A 16,671-nucleotide genomic window follows, 5' to 3' on the forward strand; every position below is an offset into this window, starting at 1 on the left:
ACCAAATGGGGCACCGGTAATCCATCAGTGAGTCAGACGGGGGTCCGGGGGACAAGGGCTGTGATGGGCATGGAGGGGGCAGTTTCTGGACGCGAGGCCACACGCAAGCGTGAGCAGGCCTCTGCTGGAGATACTGTCTACACAGTGGCCCTCCACACACAGCATCCGGGCAGGACTGCTGGCACAAAGTACCTGCTGGCCCTTGGCCTCACCTAGCCCGAAGCCACTGGGTGGGGATGGACTCACCTCAGGAATGGGGTCGGAGAGGAGGCTGCAGAGTTTCTCGTGAGCACTGTCCCTCACCCCACACCACCTAGCCGAGTCAAAATTCTGCCAGATCCGTCCTAGGCAGATGGCCACCCACTGGCGCAGCAAGGGGTGGGGGTCGTTGAGCTGCTCCAGGCAAATGGCGATCAAGTTTCCCTGGAGGCAGGCTTCCTATGAGAAGTCAGACAACACGCAGTGGGTCACCCGGAGAGGGGTGCTGGGCTGGGATCATAGCCCCCAAGGTTTCTTGTGGAAACTTTGCTTAATCACATTACAAGATTTGCTCAATTCCCCTCGTTTTAAATCCCACCAATTTCAATTCCAATTTACCCTGCAAACGGCTGGCTAAGCGAAGGGTCTGGGCCCTGCTCCTCCCATGGTGTCCCCTGGGGGCTGGTGTGCTCGTAACCCCCCACCAGTCGGAGGCTGTTTCATTAGACATTCAGTTCCTCTGATCCCTGAATACGGCAGCATGGTGCTGCGCCAGAGGGAGGCTCTGGATGGTGGCAGTGGCCGAGACACTCACCTGGCCTGTGTTATAGCTGTTGACAATCACAGCGAGAATGAAAGCCGTCATTGTCCTATGTTCAGCCTGGAAAACAAATGTCACCCCTGGTTTTACATTTTCCCCATGGAGGAAACTCATCATGCCCAAACACAACCAAGTTATCCTCTCAGAATCTTTCTGATGGGCTTGATTAAAGTAACATGAGCCTGCTTCCTGTCTTTTGATTTGAGTCTACAAAACAGGAACAGACTCTCTAAGAGGGTCTGGCAGCTTTGGGCTGGCCTCTCAGACGACAGGCTGCTCCTTGAAGCACTCATGCTACAGTCTGCCACGATTTTCTCCTAAGGTTGTGCTGTTAATGAGGAAGGCCCCTGACTGCGCAGCCCTCGCTCCTGCCCCAGGCCGCAGAAGCAGCCTGCTCCGAGTCAGCACACTGCAGTAAAACGAAGGACTGTTGCATCCTAACTTGGCTCCATGTTTTCCTCTTTCTGGTCTTCTACTGGTGGGACCAATTTTCATTCTCTCCTTTCCTCTGGCCTCTGCTGCCTTAGAAATCAGTCAGTCTGTTTTGAACTGTGTAATGGTGCCTTATGTTTCTAACATCCATACTGAACAAAGTCTTAATTATTCTATCTCCCTTGGATGAATGCAAGGCTCTTAGGGTGCCTTAATTCTGACATTCCTCCTCATGTGTTAACCCCTCAAATTAGCAATTATGATGATTTATTTTTACAGCTGATGCTTAATATGCCAACATATCTGCCAGTTTCTTAGCTTTTTGCTGCTTCCTGCATCCTGCTTTTCCCTGGGGCTTCAACTTCCTCTTGAAATACGGTCTTCACAGCTCTCTTTGGTGGGGTCAGAACAGCTCAGCTGTCAGTCTCCTAAATGTGTTGGCTTCACCGGCATTCCTGAATGGCACCTCAGCTGGTACAGAGCTCCAGGCGATGGTCAGTCTCCTTGAGTGCTCTGAAGGCCTTGCCACTGTTCTCTGTGCTCTGTTACTGCTGATGGAAAGTCTGCTGCCTGTGCACTTGTTCCTCCTTTGCAAACAACCTTTCCTTTTGCTCTGGTTACTTTTAGATTTCCCCTTGGCCTTTGACACGCTCTACTTCCATTATGATGAGTCTGGCTATGGATTTGTTTTTATTTAACTTTCTCAAGATTCACTGTACTTTTTAAATCTGAAAACTCACTTCTTTCTTCAAACCTGGAAAGTTCTCAGCCCCAGTCAGTTCGAATACTGCTTCCCTGCTCCCTCTGGTCTCTTGTCCTGGGGGTGTCGTGAGCCTCTGCTGCCTGTGTCTACTGCTGCCTGATGCATCCACGGAGCTTTGAATGGCAGTGATCATATCTTCCACTACAGGTTCTTTTTCTCCCCCTAGATCTGCCTATTTATTAAAAGAATCTAGTTGGTCACTTTTGAGGGTGAGTAAAAGTAAGAGCATACACTGTCTTTGTATGAGCAGAAGTGCTTCTGAAGAAACATCACAGTGGTTTATTTTTGGACATAATTAAAACAAGTCGTTTTCCTCAATCATTTTAAACATACGTGTTTATATTGCTTTTATATTCTATTAGTTTCAGTTATCAGGTGCTAGCTCTCTGCGCTGGCCCTGCTCGTTCCCTTTCCGGTGGGCTCTCCTGACGGTGGCAAGAGCGGGCTGTGTTTCTGGCATGAGTGTCCTGTGCCAGCACTGCGCACGTGTCCCTGTAGAAAGGTCTCGCCTTCGCTCTTCCAGTACCCTGGTGATTTCAGTGACCCTGAATGAGTTTTACACCCACTTTTTTGGCTGGTGGCTCTCACCCACAGGATGCGTGTAAGTGCAGACCCAACTCCCCGGCGGGAAGGCCAAGGGTCCTGTCTCTCATGGAGGCCTTCCCTTTAACTCTCCGCCCAGATGTGGAGGATGGGAGTAGCTGTTTGCGTCCTCTGTTGATGAGTAGGGGGTGCGCCTCGTGGGCTCCCGGCTTCCAGCAGGGGTGTTGCCTTCCGAGACACCGCCTCTCGGGTCTGCGAGATGCGAGGAACCCCAGTGCTCGCTTCTCGCCATGGCTCTCCGCTGACCCCTCTCTTCAGGTTTTGGCATTTGGGAATTTCCTCTTTTTTCTTTCAAATTTGGCCGTGTCCTCCAAACTCTAACGTGTCTGTAGTTGAAGTGGGGCCCATTGCATCAGCTCAGCTCACCATTTTACTGCATTTTATCAGTTTAGCATTCTTTTTCATTTGTTTGATTTATATTCTTACCCACCCTGAAGAACAGGGAAGTGCTTATTTCCAGAACTCATATAGAGTATAAACTTAAACTGCCTATGATGATGTTTAAACACCACACTTAAGTTAAAACACACAAATACTGTTTACCTTTTACATAACAATCCTGTTTTTAATGTTTTCTGTTTTTTTGTTATTGTTATCATTATTTAGTTTAGAAAACCAACTAGAGGGTGAAATTACATACAAAAGTTCCTTTATACAACCAAAGCCACCTAAGAGTATGTCAATGAGCTGTTATACTTAGTTAAATATTCTAGTAAAACCAAGTTATATTAAGTAATTATTTAGGATGTCTATTTTGTTCTCTTTACTATGCTAGGAGCTGGAAGTAGGGAATAAAGAAATTAATTATAAAACATTTATAGGAATTCCTATAATGCTATTCACAGATTACTAATTTTTAAGCAATTTAATATAATAAAATATATTTAAACTTTCAATCTCTTCTTTTCTTCCCTCCCTTCCACCCTGATTCATAAGGCACATGAGCATCTTGCCACACCCTAACAACTGCACTAGGCACAGGAACTATCATATAGTAGAGGGACAAGCACTCATTAATCTAATTCAGTTGACAAGATGCGAGGGAGAGTGCATTCCACTATACTGCAAAGATGTTCCAGGGAAAATAGACTAACATAAACAAAACCAAACCAACCTGTACATCAAGGTTAACTATATCCTGATTTAGAGACAGCCATGAAACAGCTACTGAAATAATGTGCTATTAAGTAAAGAGCAGTAGCTCAAGTGTGAACGTGGCCCCCACAGCGTGGCCCACACCCCCGCAGGCCCCTCTGCTTGGATGGGTGAGTGGCGAGGAGCAACCCTCTCTGCAGTCCTCGTAAAAGGCATCACAGTAGCATAACACGTGGGCGGAGACAAACGATACAGATCGTGAGACTGTCCAAAAGACAAATGACACTTGGTCCTTACTGGCATGTAAGGGTCTGCCAAGACCGAAAGGAAATATTTGTGACCGTTGTCCTTCACCAGGTCAGCTTGACATGACTGGGGAGAAAAAAGAGACAGAGGAGGAGCAGTGAGTGTGGTTACCTGGAAGGGGTTCTTTCTGTTGCTTGTGATGTACGAACAAATGAATGTGCAATGAATATTTTATGCCTTAATCATTTTCTCCTCTCAAGTCCAATTTTCATTTGGAAAAACGGCTAGAATGGTTGCTTGCAGACACATTTTCCCTGGCTGTGGGAAAAGAGCTGGGATCTTGCACATTCTCAGAAGCGCAGCAGCTCTAAGACGTTCTCTGAGAACACCTTCCGGGCACTAACAGGTAGGGTGCCCTGGCCGCTGGGCCGGCTCCTTCGCAGGGCCATCCTCCTGCGGCCTCTACCCACGCCTTCCCTTCCCAGGTGCTCCCGGGGCCCACTCCTGTCCTCTTGCCCTCCCAGCTGGGATATGCCCAGCACTTGAAACTACGCCTGGTTTCTGCAGGCCTCGGCCCCTGCTGAAGCTTTTCTTGGGATTTTGCTAGGACTTAGAAAATAGTGAAGAACAATAACCTGTGTGAATATAACAATTACAAATTATTTGTGTCACATGGTTATATTTTAACAGGTGCTTCCTGGAGGCCCAACTCCTTCCTCCAAAGGAATAGCTCTCGGGTGGGAATCTAGATTTTAAATGCTAAACGAGCTGCCAGGCACGCAGTTCTTCCCCACTCTTGGGTCGCCCTGCCCCTGCAAGCACCATCACGTCTCTGCGTTCATCTGCTCCTCACACACCTGAGGACCCACCAGGTGCCAAGCACTGGCTTGGTCCTGCAGACAGAGACACAGCTTGTGCCCTGCTCACAGTTCAGGAGAAGGCTACTGAGGAGCAGTCACGACACTTGATGAGGAGACACTCGGGGCATGGGGGGCTCAGGGAGAGGGGAGGGGGGTTGCGCGCTTTCTGGAGGAGATGCCTAAGCTGAGGAGCAGTGGGGACTATCCACGGAGGAAGGACAGATGGGGGAACAGAGGCGATGGGGAGGGCTGGGGGAGGCAGGAGATGGTCAGCACAGGGCTTCGAATGTTGTCCTGAGGAGGCCTTGAAGAGGCCTGCGGGGGCTGAAACCCGGGAGGGTCAAGGCATTCGGACCGCAGGTCGGAGTCATGCTGGAACTGCAATGGAGGTGAGTCAGAAGGGCTGGACCGGAAATGGGGAGGCACACATAGCACAGACAGAGGGGACGGGGATGATCCTGGAGAGATGAGGAGACTGTTCTGGCGGGATCTGGTGGGAGGGGCTGGGCGAGACCACTAAAGAGGTGGGTGCCATCTTCCAGGGGAGCACGGAGGATGAGGAGTCCCATCTGGAGTATCCCACATTCGAGGCACCTCTGAGACACAAGCAGAGCCGTCAGAAGGAAGGTGGCCACGCACAATTTGAGGTGTAGGGCATGACCTGTGCTGGCCCTCTAGATTAGAAGTCGCACGCACATCGGGCGGGCCCCCAATGCAGCAGAGGGGGAGGCTGCTCCTCTAGAGCACAGAGGATGGGCCCTGGGGGACGGGAGACAGGGCGAGGGAAGAGGCTTCCAGGTGGCTGTAGGATTGAGGAGTCGTGGGGATGCCGGGGGAAGCCACTGGCTCTTAGGTGGCCGTGAGTATTGCTGGAAGCCCTGCTTTCATGCCAGGCTGGCTGATCTGGGGGCATTTCTGCCAGTGCTGGTTCTTCAAGGGACTGAAACAAGCACGCCTTGCATATTCTGGGGCTGAGGATAACATCTGGGGAGGGTTCAGGCCCTCAGCGCTGAGGAAAAGGTTTCTATTCGCATGGAGGAGAGGACGGGGACAGGACTTGGAGCGAAGAATTAGGCTCCCAGCCAGGTCTCCCTCTCGCTAGCTGTGGGATGCCAGCAAAACTGAAGAAATCTCTGCTCAATTAGCTGAATCATAGATTAAACATATAACAGGTAAGAGCGACTCAAAAGATTGGAAAGTGACATACAAAGTACAAATGCTCTCATTCTTGGAGAAGGTGACCCACATAATGTAGTCATAATGGTAACTGGGCTTCTTGGATTAACATCCAGAAAAACTGATTAGTGTGACATTTGGGGTAATGTGTACACAGACAGATGTTAAATTTCACCAGCTCCCAGCATGCTCCACCCTGGAAGATGAAGGCAACTGAAGAAGAAGTGAGGATTGGAATTTTAAGAACTGAGTTTCTGAGAATAAGAGGACACAGTTATGTACTGCAATATATTCCTGGATCACCAGAGCCCCCACTGGCTTGGAGCTTCTCCTGCAATGAAGCCCCCTCTCACAGACGCAGAGGTGGTTTTGCAGATGGAATCTGCTGGCTACCTCAGCCCAGAACCCCTGAACCCCCATGCCTCTCCCGCACTGCCCTATTTCTCAGGGGTGCTCTGATAATTAGGTGTTTCTTCCTCACATCAATAAACTGATAAGGCAGGCTACTGGACTCGGCTGTTTAAGTGGGAGTTAAGCGAGATGGAGACGAGCGGTCAGGAAGCAGTGGGCACCGGGGGCTCAGGTTAGCAGGCTAATTCCCGAAAAGCCAGAGAAGCCAATTAAGCACATGGTGTTCAAGTAATACCCAGAAGGGACTCCTTGCTTTGAACGGAGGCTTTGACAAATGAACCAAAGGCATCAACATGATATCCTCCCTGTAAAGACTCAGCCCAGAAGAGACAGGGAGAGAGAACTCGCTCACCACCGCAGCACTGGTGCCCCAGGTACACTGGTTAGGCACCCGATTCTGAGAATAAAGGCACCTTTCTTTGTTTTTAAACCAGAGATTCGACAAGTCAAATCAAAGCCCACACGTTTACAGTGAAGCTCCTTAAACGTGTCTCATCAAAGAGGAATAAAGTGTCACTAATTCATATCTTACTAATTCTGAATTTGAGGCACACATGTCACGGTATCTGAAACCATAACTTCAATATGCCTTCAATATTGGAGGCTGGTGGTTATTTTGTTTATATTAAAAGCTCTCTGTTTTGATGAGTCTGTCATGCCAGGAAGGGAGCACCAACAAAGCCACCTTTTCACACGTCTGCCTTCACTTTCAGTTCTCAGCAGGGGTCATTTATGAATTGGTTTAGAATCCGCTCACACTTTCCCCAAGTCACCTGTCCCCCCCTGCCCTCCTGTGCACACGTGCAGGCTCCGCGGCACCTCCTTCCAGGGTGCGGGGACACATGCTCTTGGCCGCCTGACTCAGGCCAAGTACCTCATTACAAGAGAAAATAAGGCCTTCAACTATAAAGGTGCAGAAATGGGCCCAACAGATGACAGCCTTTGCAAGCACAGGCTCGGTGGAAAAGTACCCAAAGAGACACAGGCACTCACAGCCAAGAATGCTCCAAAGCAGCTGCTTTCCAAGGGCTCTGCCTTGTTGTTTTGTCTGTTTGCTTTTCCCCCAGATCAAGCTACAGGTATGACATATTAAGGCCAGAGAGAAAGGAAGGTGGAGGAGGGGAAGAAGCATGAACATGAAAGGGTTTACCTAAGCAAACCCTTCCCCCACACAGCAAACCCAGCTCTAACTTGTCTTTAATTCTCCACACGGCTCTGATTCTTCTGTCTCAGGACTTCAGGGAATTAAATTTTTTAAATGGGGAAGAGGGAGGAGAGGAAGAGAAGAGAAGAAAAGCAAAGAGAAGAAGGAAGCAAACACATATTTCATTGCGGCAGCAAGTACAGATACGGTTTGCAAACAGACGTAAGGATGGAGCAGAGACCAGGAGGAACTCGACCAAAGACCCTGGTTTCTGTGGGGTAAGTTTATAAGGCGAGTGCAGGTGTTCCTCCTCGGAACATTCCAGCAAAGAATGCTGTGGGGAGAGACCCTGCCTTCATTCTCCTTAATGCAGATTATCAAGTCTATTTTATGGGGGAGCAGGAAGCAAACTGAACAAAGCCTAACAGACCAGCATGCGTGATGAATCTAACGAGGTCCAAGTCAGCAGGGCCATCCTGAGCAATTCCACCAACGGACGCAGCCACTCATGTTCTCATGTTCTCATGGAGACAATCACACAGGGCGAGGCCGTGTCTCCTGCCCACGGGCCACAGAGTTCACTCCTTGTGATGAGGAAAGGATGCAGCAGTGCTGGACAGGCAGGGCAGTGTCCAACTAGAGAAAGGAGCCTCTGCTCCATTATTACCAGAACATGAGATGCCCCAGGGAATCCATCTGGAGACAGACGCAGGACTAGGTTGGGAGGTTTATATGCCCAGAATTTTAACAACCATGTGTGGCCATGAAACTAGTAGTGCCGGAGAAAATAACCCCAGAGCAGGGATTTCTGCTCACTGGTCGCAGGAGCTCACGGCTCTTCACAGACTCTGCAACACACGCCTCAGCAGTTACAGACGCCCCTGCCTCCGCACGCCTCGAACCCTCAGCACAGCTGACGGCCCATTTGCCAGGGGTAGCAAGATATTTAAATGTACAGAGATTTTCATTTTCCAACAAATGTTGATTATTTTAAATATTCAAAATGCCTTGTAGCTATTCTCACGTCAGATGCTCCTGTGTGGAAGGTAAGCTTCAGAATAAAAAGACACCTTGAATGCCGAAATACCTGTTACCAGTGGGAAAATCACTGGCATGTATGAACCCTTCGATGCCTTCAATCTTCCTTCTTGTACATAAAATGTACAAGATTCTTGTTCTAAAATGCGTAAACACATTTAAAGTATCTATATATATATATGAAAAACATTTTAAAAAGTATATTTTCCAAGTATATACATATGAATATATTTATAAATGAATACATTTACATGTGTAAATACACCCTGTAAACACGGTACCGAAAGGTACAGATTGAGAAGTCCTCCTCCTTCACCACTATATGTAATCACTTCGTTAGTTTCTTATTTAATCTTCTGGTCTTTCTTCCTGTAAACATAAGAAAATGTGAATGTACAGACTGAGCCACTGTTCTTAAACGAAGGACCCCTGCATCCGAAGTCCTGCACTTTGCTGTTCTTCACGTGAGGCGCTCTCACCACATCCGCTCGTGGAGAGCTTGCTCTGTCTTCACAGCTAACACATAATAGCCCATCGGGCGGAGGCGGCACGGCTGTCTAACCAGCCTCCTGTGGAGGACTGGACCTTCGAGTTGAACCAAGCTGTTATGACCACAAACAACACTGCAAAGAATAAACATCTATAAGCTATTTTATATGTAAGCAGGTAAGCGGTGAATTCCCAGATGAGACGCTGCTAGATGGAAGGATAAAAGGCATTTGCAATTTTGATGGATATTACCCCTGTGAACTTTCACAGCAGTGCATATGGTAAAATGTTTGAATTTTTGCCAATCTGACAAGTGAGAAATGGTATTTCAGTGTGGTCTTACTGTGCATTTACTATGAAAAGACTGAGCATCTTTCATATATGTAACAGCCATTTGTGTTTCTTTTTCTGTGAACTGTTGGCTCATGTCCTTTGACCATTTCTCTATTGGACTGTTAGTGTTTTTCTTGATTTCCAGGAGCTCTTTATATGTTAGGGAGGCTAGTCTTTTACTTGTGATAGGAGTTTTAAAGGCCCCCACCCTCAATTCGTGGTTGTTTTAAAACTTTTGCTCATAGTATTTTTTCCTCCATGCAGTTTTCTATTTTTATGCAATTAAGTTTATTAATTTTCAAGGACATCTAGATTTTAAGTTATAGTTAAAAAGGCTTTCATCACTCTAAGGTTAAAATATAATTTGCCTGGGTTTTCTTCTAGGGCGTTCGTGGTTTCATTCTTTGTATTTAAATAATCTCTCTCTCTAGCGTTAATGCTGGTATTCCGGATGTGCAGTCAGACACCTAGCTATCCTAACACCAAAAGGTCAGGAGTCTATCCTCTTTACTCCACTGATCAGAGATGCTGACTTGACCACAACCAAAATCCTGTATGTACTGAGGTCTGTTTCCACTAGCCTCCATTGGTCTGTCTGTCCATAATCCAGCACCACAGTGCTTTTTATTATTGAGGCTTCATAGTTAATTTTGATATCTGGTAGGATCAGCTCCCTGTCATTATTCTTCCTATTCAGAATTCCCCTGGCTATTTCTAATTATTTTTCCATAGAAGTTTAGAATTGTTTGTCCAGTTTCAGGGAAAAAATTACCTGCTGGTAATTTTACTGGGATTGTATGAGAGTTCTAATTAGCTTAGGGCACACTGACTGTTTATGACAAGAGCCGTGCTGGAAAGGCACAGGCTGCATTCTGCTCGCTCAGGCTGGCCTCTGCCAGACTCAGGATGCTTCAGCGTTTTCTTCACAAGAGGGTTTTCATGTCTCAGGTCAAGTCTGTTCTGGATTCAGGATTCTCTCGGAAGTGGGGTGCATTGTCTTCTAACTGGTTGTTTCTTTTGATTTCTGTATATTAATTCTGTCTTCTACTTACTAAATTCTCTTATCAGTAGTATGTAATTGATTCCATTGGGTTTTCCAGGCACATACTCATCATTTGCACACTGCAATGTTTTCACTTCTACTTTTCCAATTTTATGCCTCTAATTTCTTCCTCTTGACTAATTGTGTTAGCTGGTAGCACAGTGGCATCTTACCTTCTTCCTATTTTAGTGGGAATGTTTTTAGTTTTTCCCCATTAAGTATGATGCTGGCTTTTGGACGGATGAAAATATTTTAAGTCTTAGAGAAGTAGCTACTGATGCCTGTTTTATTGAGTGGCGTCTTCCTTTATGAGAAGATCAATGTGAGCCTACTTCTGCTTATTAATGTCTTACCTTAATAGCTTTCCTAGTATGAACCAGCCTTGCATCCCTAGAAACCCACTCAGTCACGGTGTATTATCCTTTCAATGTCCTGCCGGATTATTTCCAAATTCTTATAAGTGGGAATGCCATGTAGTTTGCTTTTTTTTTTCCCTGCTTTTTCTCCCCAAGTCCCTCCAGTACATAGTTGTATATTTTAGTTGTGGATCCTTCTAGTTGTGGCATGTGGGACGCCGGCTCAGCATGGCCTGATGAGCGGTGCCATGTCCGCGCCCAGGATCCGAACTGGCGAAACCCTGGGCCACCGAAGCGGAGCGCGTGAACTTAACCACTCTGCCACGGGGCCAGCCCTGCCTAGTTTATTTTTATTCCTTTATATTGACATAAGAATTTAAGGCTATGAATTTTTCTTTGAATATGGCATTAACTGTATTTCATAGGTCTGATATACATTATTTTCATTATCATTAATTTTGGAAACTCTACAATTTTGTTGTATATTTTTCCTTTGACCCAAGATTGAAGATAGTTGTTTTCTTCAAAAAAAATAAATTTCCAGTTGGAAGGCCCCTTTGTTTTCTGATATTGTTATTCATTTCCAGTTCTACTGTACACATTGTATTATTTCTACTTTTTGGAAATTCTTAAGGTTTCCTTTGTGGCCTAATATATGGTCAGACTTCAGGAATTTAAAAGAAGGAATAATGTCTCCAACTAGGACACAGAGCTCAGCACATGTTCTTTAGGTCCACCTCGCTGCAGGTCTGCGTCACTTTGAGTAAAAACAGCCACGACACTTCATAAGTGCCTCAGCTGCATCAGGTCCTCTCTGGGCCACCTGACCCACAGCACATCACTGAGCATTCAGTCACCTTGAGAGGGAGTTATCAGAACTCCCATGCTTGTACAAGGAAGTGAAGATTTAAACGAGTGTTGTGACCTGCCCACGGTCCCTCAGCGACAGCAAGAATCCAAACCAAGGCCGTCCAAATCACACGCCGCTTTATCACTTTACTTAGTGCAAGTTTCATCCTCTACCCATTCTGTCGGGGGAGAGGGGACACAGTGGCTTTCCAGCTGGCACTGAACTCTCTGGGCCTTGGCTCCACCAGACAGGCGGAGCTGGGAGGATGCGAAGTTCTCTGAGGGGGGAAGTGGCTTAGCTAGCCTCGCCCAAGGTAGGCTGAGCTTTCCTCCCACCTCGAATTCCTGTGGTTTCTCTACTCCCATGTTTTCTTTTACAGACAAATTAATTCCATTTTTATCAGATTAATCCATGGAAAGAGATAAAACAGCAAAACAGCACTAAATGGCTTCTTATAGGCAAAAGCAACTCCCTGGACCTCCCCGCCCCCTAAGGTCCAGCTCCCCAAAGGCAGCCAATTTCAATTCTTTGGGCAGTTTTTCAAGAATTTACCTCCAGATTTCAAAGTAATTGCTACATCTTTATTTCGCGATTTTAGACTTTGTCTGCTGCTGCCCTGTCACAGAATGAGGACTCAGCTCCCTTTCGCTCATGCACCCAACTTCCCACAATGAGCACATCACAGCTTCGGGCTGGTTCAGCACTCAGGGCTGACACTGTATCCAGGAAATCTTCCTCACTGACAGCCGAGCAGCGTATTCTGATCACATTTTCCTTATTGCAAACCTTGTGTTTTCACTTGCTGATTTGGGTAACGCTTCCCCTGCATCTCACAACCCCTCTGTGCGACTTTCCACCTGCTCAAACCTATGGGATAACCAGTCAGTTCCTGTGTTTCCACCCACAGGGCCCAGGAGATCCTTGGGCTCTGCTCTGGGCTGATTTTGGTCCAGGCCTAATGAGCAGCCTTCATCCTGGCATTGGTCTTTCTGGTAGACTGGACCCCCTGCATCCTCGAACTCATCTGAGATTCCTAGAACTCACCTGAACTGCCTGAGTTATTTCTGTAGCAGAGACAATTACTGTCCCAGCCAGGCCCTAAAACTGACCTGAGGGTCATGCTGAGCCACGTCATACAGGGTCCTCCACCACTTGGTGCCAATCATCCAGTGGTATGACAAGCAGTGGTGATGGAGAAATACGTTTGAATGAAGAAACCCATGCTATTAGCCTCCTCTCTCTGGTCATACGTGCGCTCTCGCACATGGACTCGTCTGTGCCATCACTCACCTCCAAGTGTCTCTGTGTCTGCGCCTGCGCTCCCAGTGCCCTCTTTTCCCCACTGGAGGCACCTGAGCACTCCAGGCACAGCCTCTGTGAGCCCCCCAACCAGCCTTTGGCCTTCCCTTGTGCTCCTACTTGAAGTTGCTGACTTTGGGTTAGCTCTTCACACTTTCCACATTCTTTGCTAGACTCTCAGCTCCTTGAGGACAAGAACCCTGTACTATTACTCTTTATAGTCCCGGGAGATAAGAGCCTGGCTCCTAGCAGAGGCTCAGGGTCTGCTGAATGCATAAGCGGACTGTGAGCATGAAGAAGTATCCCTCCTCACAAGGTATGCTGATCACACCAGGAACCACTTCCAACATGATGATTACAGCTACCAATCGACCCGTGAAACGAGGAGCAACAAGCCTCCCTGGGTCAGCGCTGCCGAGCGGCAGAGCCCAGACGCCGAGGCCCAGCCTCTCCCTGCTGTGCCATGTGGGCTTCACCCAGACCCTGGAACCCAGGTCACTGCCAGGTGCATGGGCAGCCCTGTGAGTCCCAGGTGGGAAAGGTGTCTGAGCTGGCACGTTCTGGACCATACTTTAAACCAGCCTTGATTCCTCACATCAAAATCATGGTTGCTCTGTTCATAAAGCTTAGAAAGCTGCCACAGCCATCAGACTTGAGTCATGCAGACTGTGCACTCGGGTTGACTGGCCCCTGATCCTCACCCTCCCTGATTCAGTGCTGCGAGCTGGTGATTCAGTGCAACCTGATAATTAATCATGTGGTTACCAGACTGGACTTCCCTGGGCGCCAGGCTGCTGCTCCACCTTCACCCTCTGAGAAGTCCCTGCAGCCTGAGTCACTGAGCACATTCAACCCGCAAAAGGGTGACCCGTCACCTCCCCACCAACACTCACTCCCCTGTGCCCAGAGCGGGACGAATGGCCTGCATGCTGAGCAGCAGGGGACAGCCTCTTGCTTCTTCAGCTTTTCATTTCACTCTTGGCAACCTAGAGGCATTTAAAACCACTGCCTCCCTCCTGCCACACACAGACACACCCACCTGCAACCCGGCCTGTCACCGATGTGCAAATCTGCTGGGCCGGGCCTGTTCCCAGGCAGGTGGTCTTCTGAGGCCTGACCTAGTGCCGGGACAGGCAGACCTGGCTCCAGCGATGCGGCAGGGGTGGGAGGAGTCTGTTTTCCTGGGCCATAGTTCTCCAGGGATGCCATGAGGGTGGATGTGAATCCCCCCACAAAGTGAAACCCACTCGGAGAGCTTCTGAAAAGCAGCCACCTCATTTCACTAGGATGATGGCTAAAGAGAGGCCACTCCTCATGACGGTGCTCCTTCAGCCAACAATGAGAAGGGCACGTGGAATCACTGAAGCAGCACATCCTTACGCAGCTTCTGTGTAAATGTGGGTCTCGGCAAACTTGTGTCCCTAAGACTGTGATTTTTGTTTATTTTCTGCATTTTACGACCTATAGTTTAGAAATTAAATGGACCATCAAAGCAATTAAATTATTTACGTTAAAATGAGGAGCTGGGAAGGATAAGCAACATTTATGAAGCCAGACTTTGGGCTGGGGGTTTTCACTTGAAGACAAGCCTAACTGTTGCTCATCAGTTCTGTAACTGACACAGCTACCTGCGGTCAGAGCGAAATCATTCCCACTTTGTCCACTTGTAGGTAGCTGGAAGATGGTGCAGCAGGAAGGTTATTCAATAGAGGGCAAACTGAAAGAAGGAATCCTAGAAAATCCCAGAGGTGCAAAAACAAAACAACTCTAGTGCTAAACTTTATAAAATAAGCCTAAATCAATAATAATGAAAAGAAATTAAAAGAACGATATTCGGATTTTAAAACGATAGTGAAAGTGAATAAAGGACTAGTGCTCGACAACAGACATAAAGCAGGCCACTCAACAAAAAATTCCAGTGCATCCCATCGACGCCCTCCCAAGAGCACAGGATGGAAGGGGAGGGAAAGAACAACAAGGGGAGGCCTGGCAAACACACCTCAGCCAGCTCACCAAGGTCACGTCAGCAGAGACGAGTCCCGAGAGAGCACGGACCCCTGACGGGACGTGAGGAGGAGGCACTTGACCCTGTGCTCTTCCTCCCCCAAACCCACAAGCCCGCGCTCCTCATGAGAAAGCATCAGACAGATCCCAGCAGAGGGACAATCTGCAAAGTCCCTGAGCAGCGCCCCGCAAAGCTGTCGTGGTCATTGGGACCAGGAAAGTGTGAGACCACCCCAGCCAAGAGGAGCCTGAGGAGAGGGGATGACTGGATGTGAGGTGGGCTCCTGGATGGGGTCCTGGAGGAGTAAAGAGACACTAGGTAAAAACTAAGGAAACGGAAGTGTGGACTTTAGTTAATAACAACGTATCAACATTGATTCCTCAGTTGTGACAAATGTACCAGGTTATTGTATGATATTAACAATAGAAGAACCTGAGTGTGGGATTTATGGGAACTCTAATGTCTTAAGTTTTCTGTAAAACTGTTCTAAAAAATACGGCTTATTATAATAAAACCTGTAGGAACACGGCATCCAGAACGCTAACAGACAGACGCCCAGCACAGAAGGTCATGATTGCCCCAGGTCCTCACAAGACCAGCCCCTCCCAGGCACCTGGCCTTCTGCACTAACTTCTGCAACTGGACCCTCAAGAAAGCAGTTCTGGACTGCAAATTCTCTGGCCCACTTGATCACACTTAGATATTGGCGACATGAGTCATCACTGGACGGTAGAGAAAGCTAACCCTGCTCATTTTTTCAACTGCGTTTTTTTTTGCGTGAGCTAGGAGTGGGGACGGAGGAAAAGACAGAGACAGAAGAGGAGAGGCTGCTAACGTCAGAGTCGATGAGCTGTGATGAAATTACTCTCCAGAGTAAACAGCAGAAATTTTGAGACTGGGCAGGGGAACTAGCCCAGATGTGGGTGCTACAGAAATAAACTTCTGCTTATCTCTTACCTGCTTTTCACTCATATAATGTGTTCTTTCTTAGGACCATGATGACTTGCACACATGGTGAAGTTCTCTGTCTCCAATTTGGGTTTACTTCAGATATACGAACACAAGATGTTTTTCCAAATTCATTGACATTGTGCCCTTGCTGTTTCCTGGTGGCACTATAAATAAAACTTTATTAACTGTAACTTGGGAAGGGCCGCCTGAATTGCATATTAACTGTGTCTACCAAAAAAGCCCTCAATTAACTGAAACCTAGCTTATAGGAATCTTTAATTAACTGTCTCCCCTCTCTTAATCTTGCTAATTAGCAGAAAGACAGATGATAACAAACGACTTGAGGAATTTATTAAAACACAACCACCATCGCCCTCCTGTAACGTGGCCTGCCGGGACTGTAGCTTTAGCCACATTTTCTATACTTTCTCATCTACACACAACATTGCTCTTGATCTCTGATTGCATCACATGACCTGAAGGACAATTTTAAAGAAGATTCTGCTAATTTGCTTACTCCCTCTCCCTTCCCCTGTATTTTCTGCATTTTTTGAAAGTTGCAGGTAGCATGAATACTTGGCCTGGAGATTTTCCTGAGGAAAAGGATACTCTCTTATATAACCACAAAACAATTATCACCTTCAAGAAATTTAACACTGATACGACACTATTATCTGACATTCAGTCCATATTCAAATTCCTCCCAATTGTTCAGACATCCTTTGTAGCCTTCAGTTTTGATCCAGGACCCAATCAAGACCTGCACTTACGCATCACCA

The 16,671-nt window shown here is 47.4% G+C and overlaps 1 protein-coding gene across 23 annotated transcripts in view; it reads right to left on the reverse strand.

Moving 5' to 3' along the window:
• The window catches only part of RPTOR (regulatory associated protein of MTOR complex 1), a 404,605-nt gene that overhangs the window by 73,707 nt on the left and 314,227 nt on the right, over positions 1 to 16,671 (reverse strand). For 18 of the 23 annotated variants that reach the window (XR_011523252.1, XR_011523251.1, XM_008514448.2 and 15 more), the window contains 3 exons: positions 3,990 to 4,064; positions 794 to 859; positions 247 to 438 (listed from right to left, as the gene is read on the reverse strand). Coding sequence is in view for 21 of the 23 variants with exons in the window: in XM_008514448.2 (XP_008512670.1) it covers positions 247 to 438; positions 794 to 859; positions 3,990 to 4,064 (333 nt within the window). In the remaining 2 variants the exon portion in view is untranslated. The remainder of the gene's footprint in view (positions 1 to 246; positions 439 to 793; positions 860 to 3,989; positions 4,065 to 16,671) is intronic. The other 5 variants (XM_070561357.1, XM_070561354.1, XM_070561350.1 and 2 more) reach the window with 1 other exon arrangement.

The sequence above is a fragment of the Equus przewalskii genome, chromosome 10 (genome assembly GCF_037783145.1).
Source record: "Equus przewalskii isolate Varuska chromosome 10, EquPr2, whole genome shotgun sequence".
Taxonomy (NCBI): domain Eukaryota; kingdom Metazoa; phylum Chordata; class Mammalia; order Perissodactyla; family Equidae; genus Equus; species Equus przewalskii.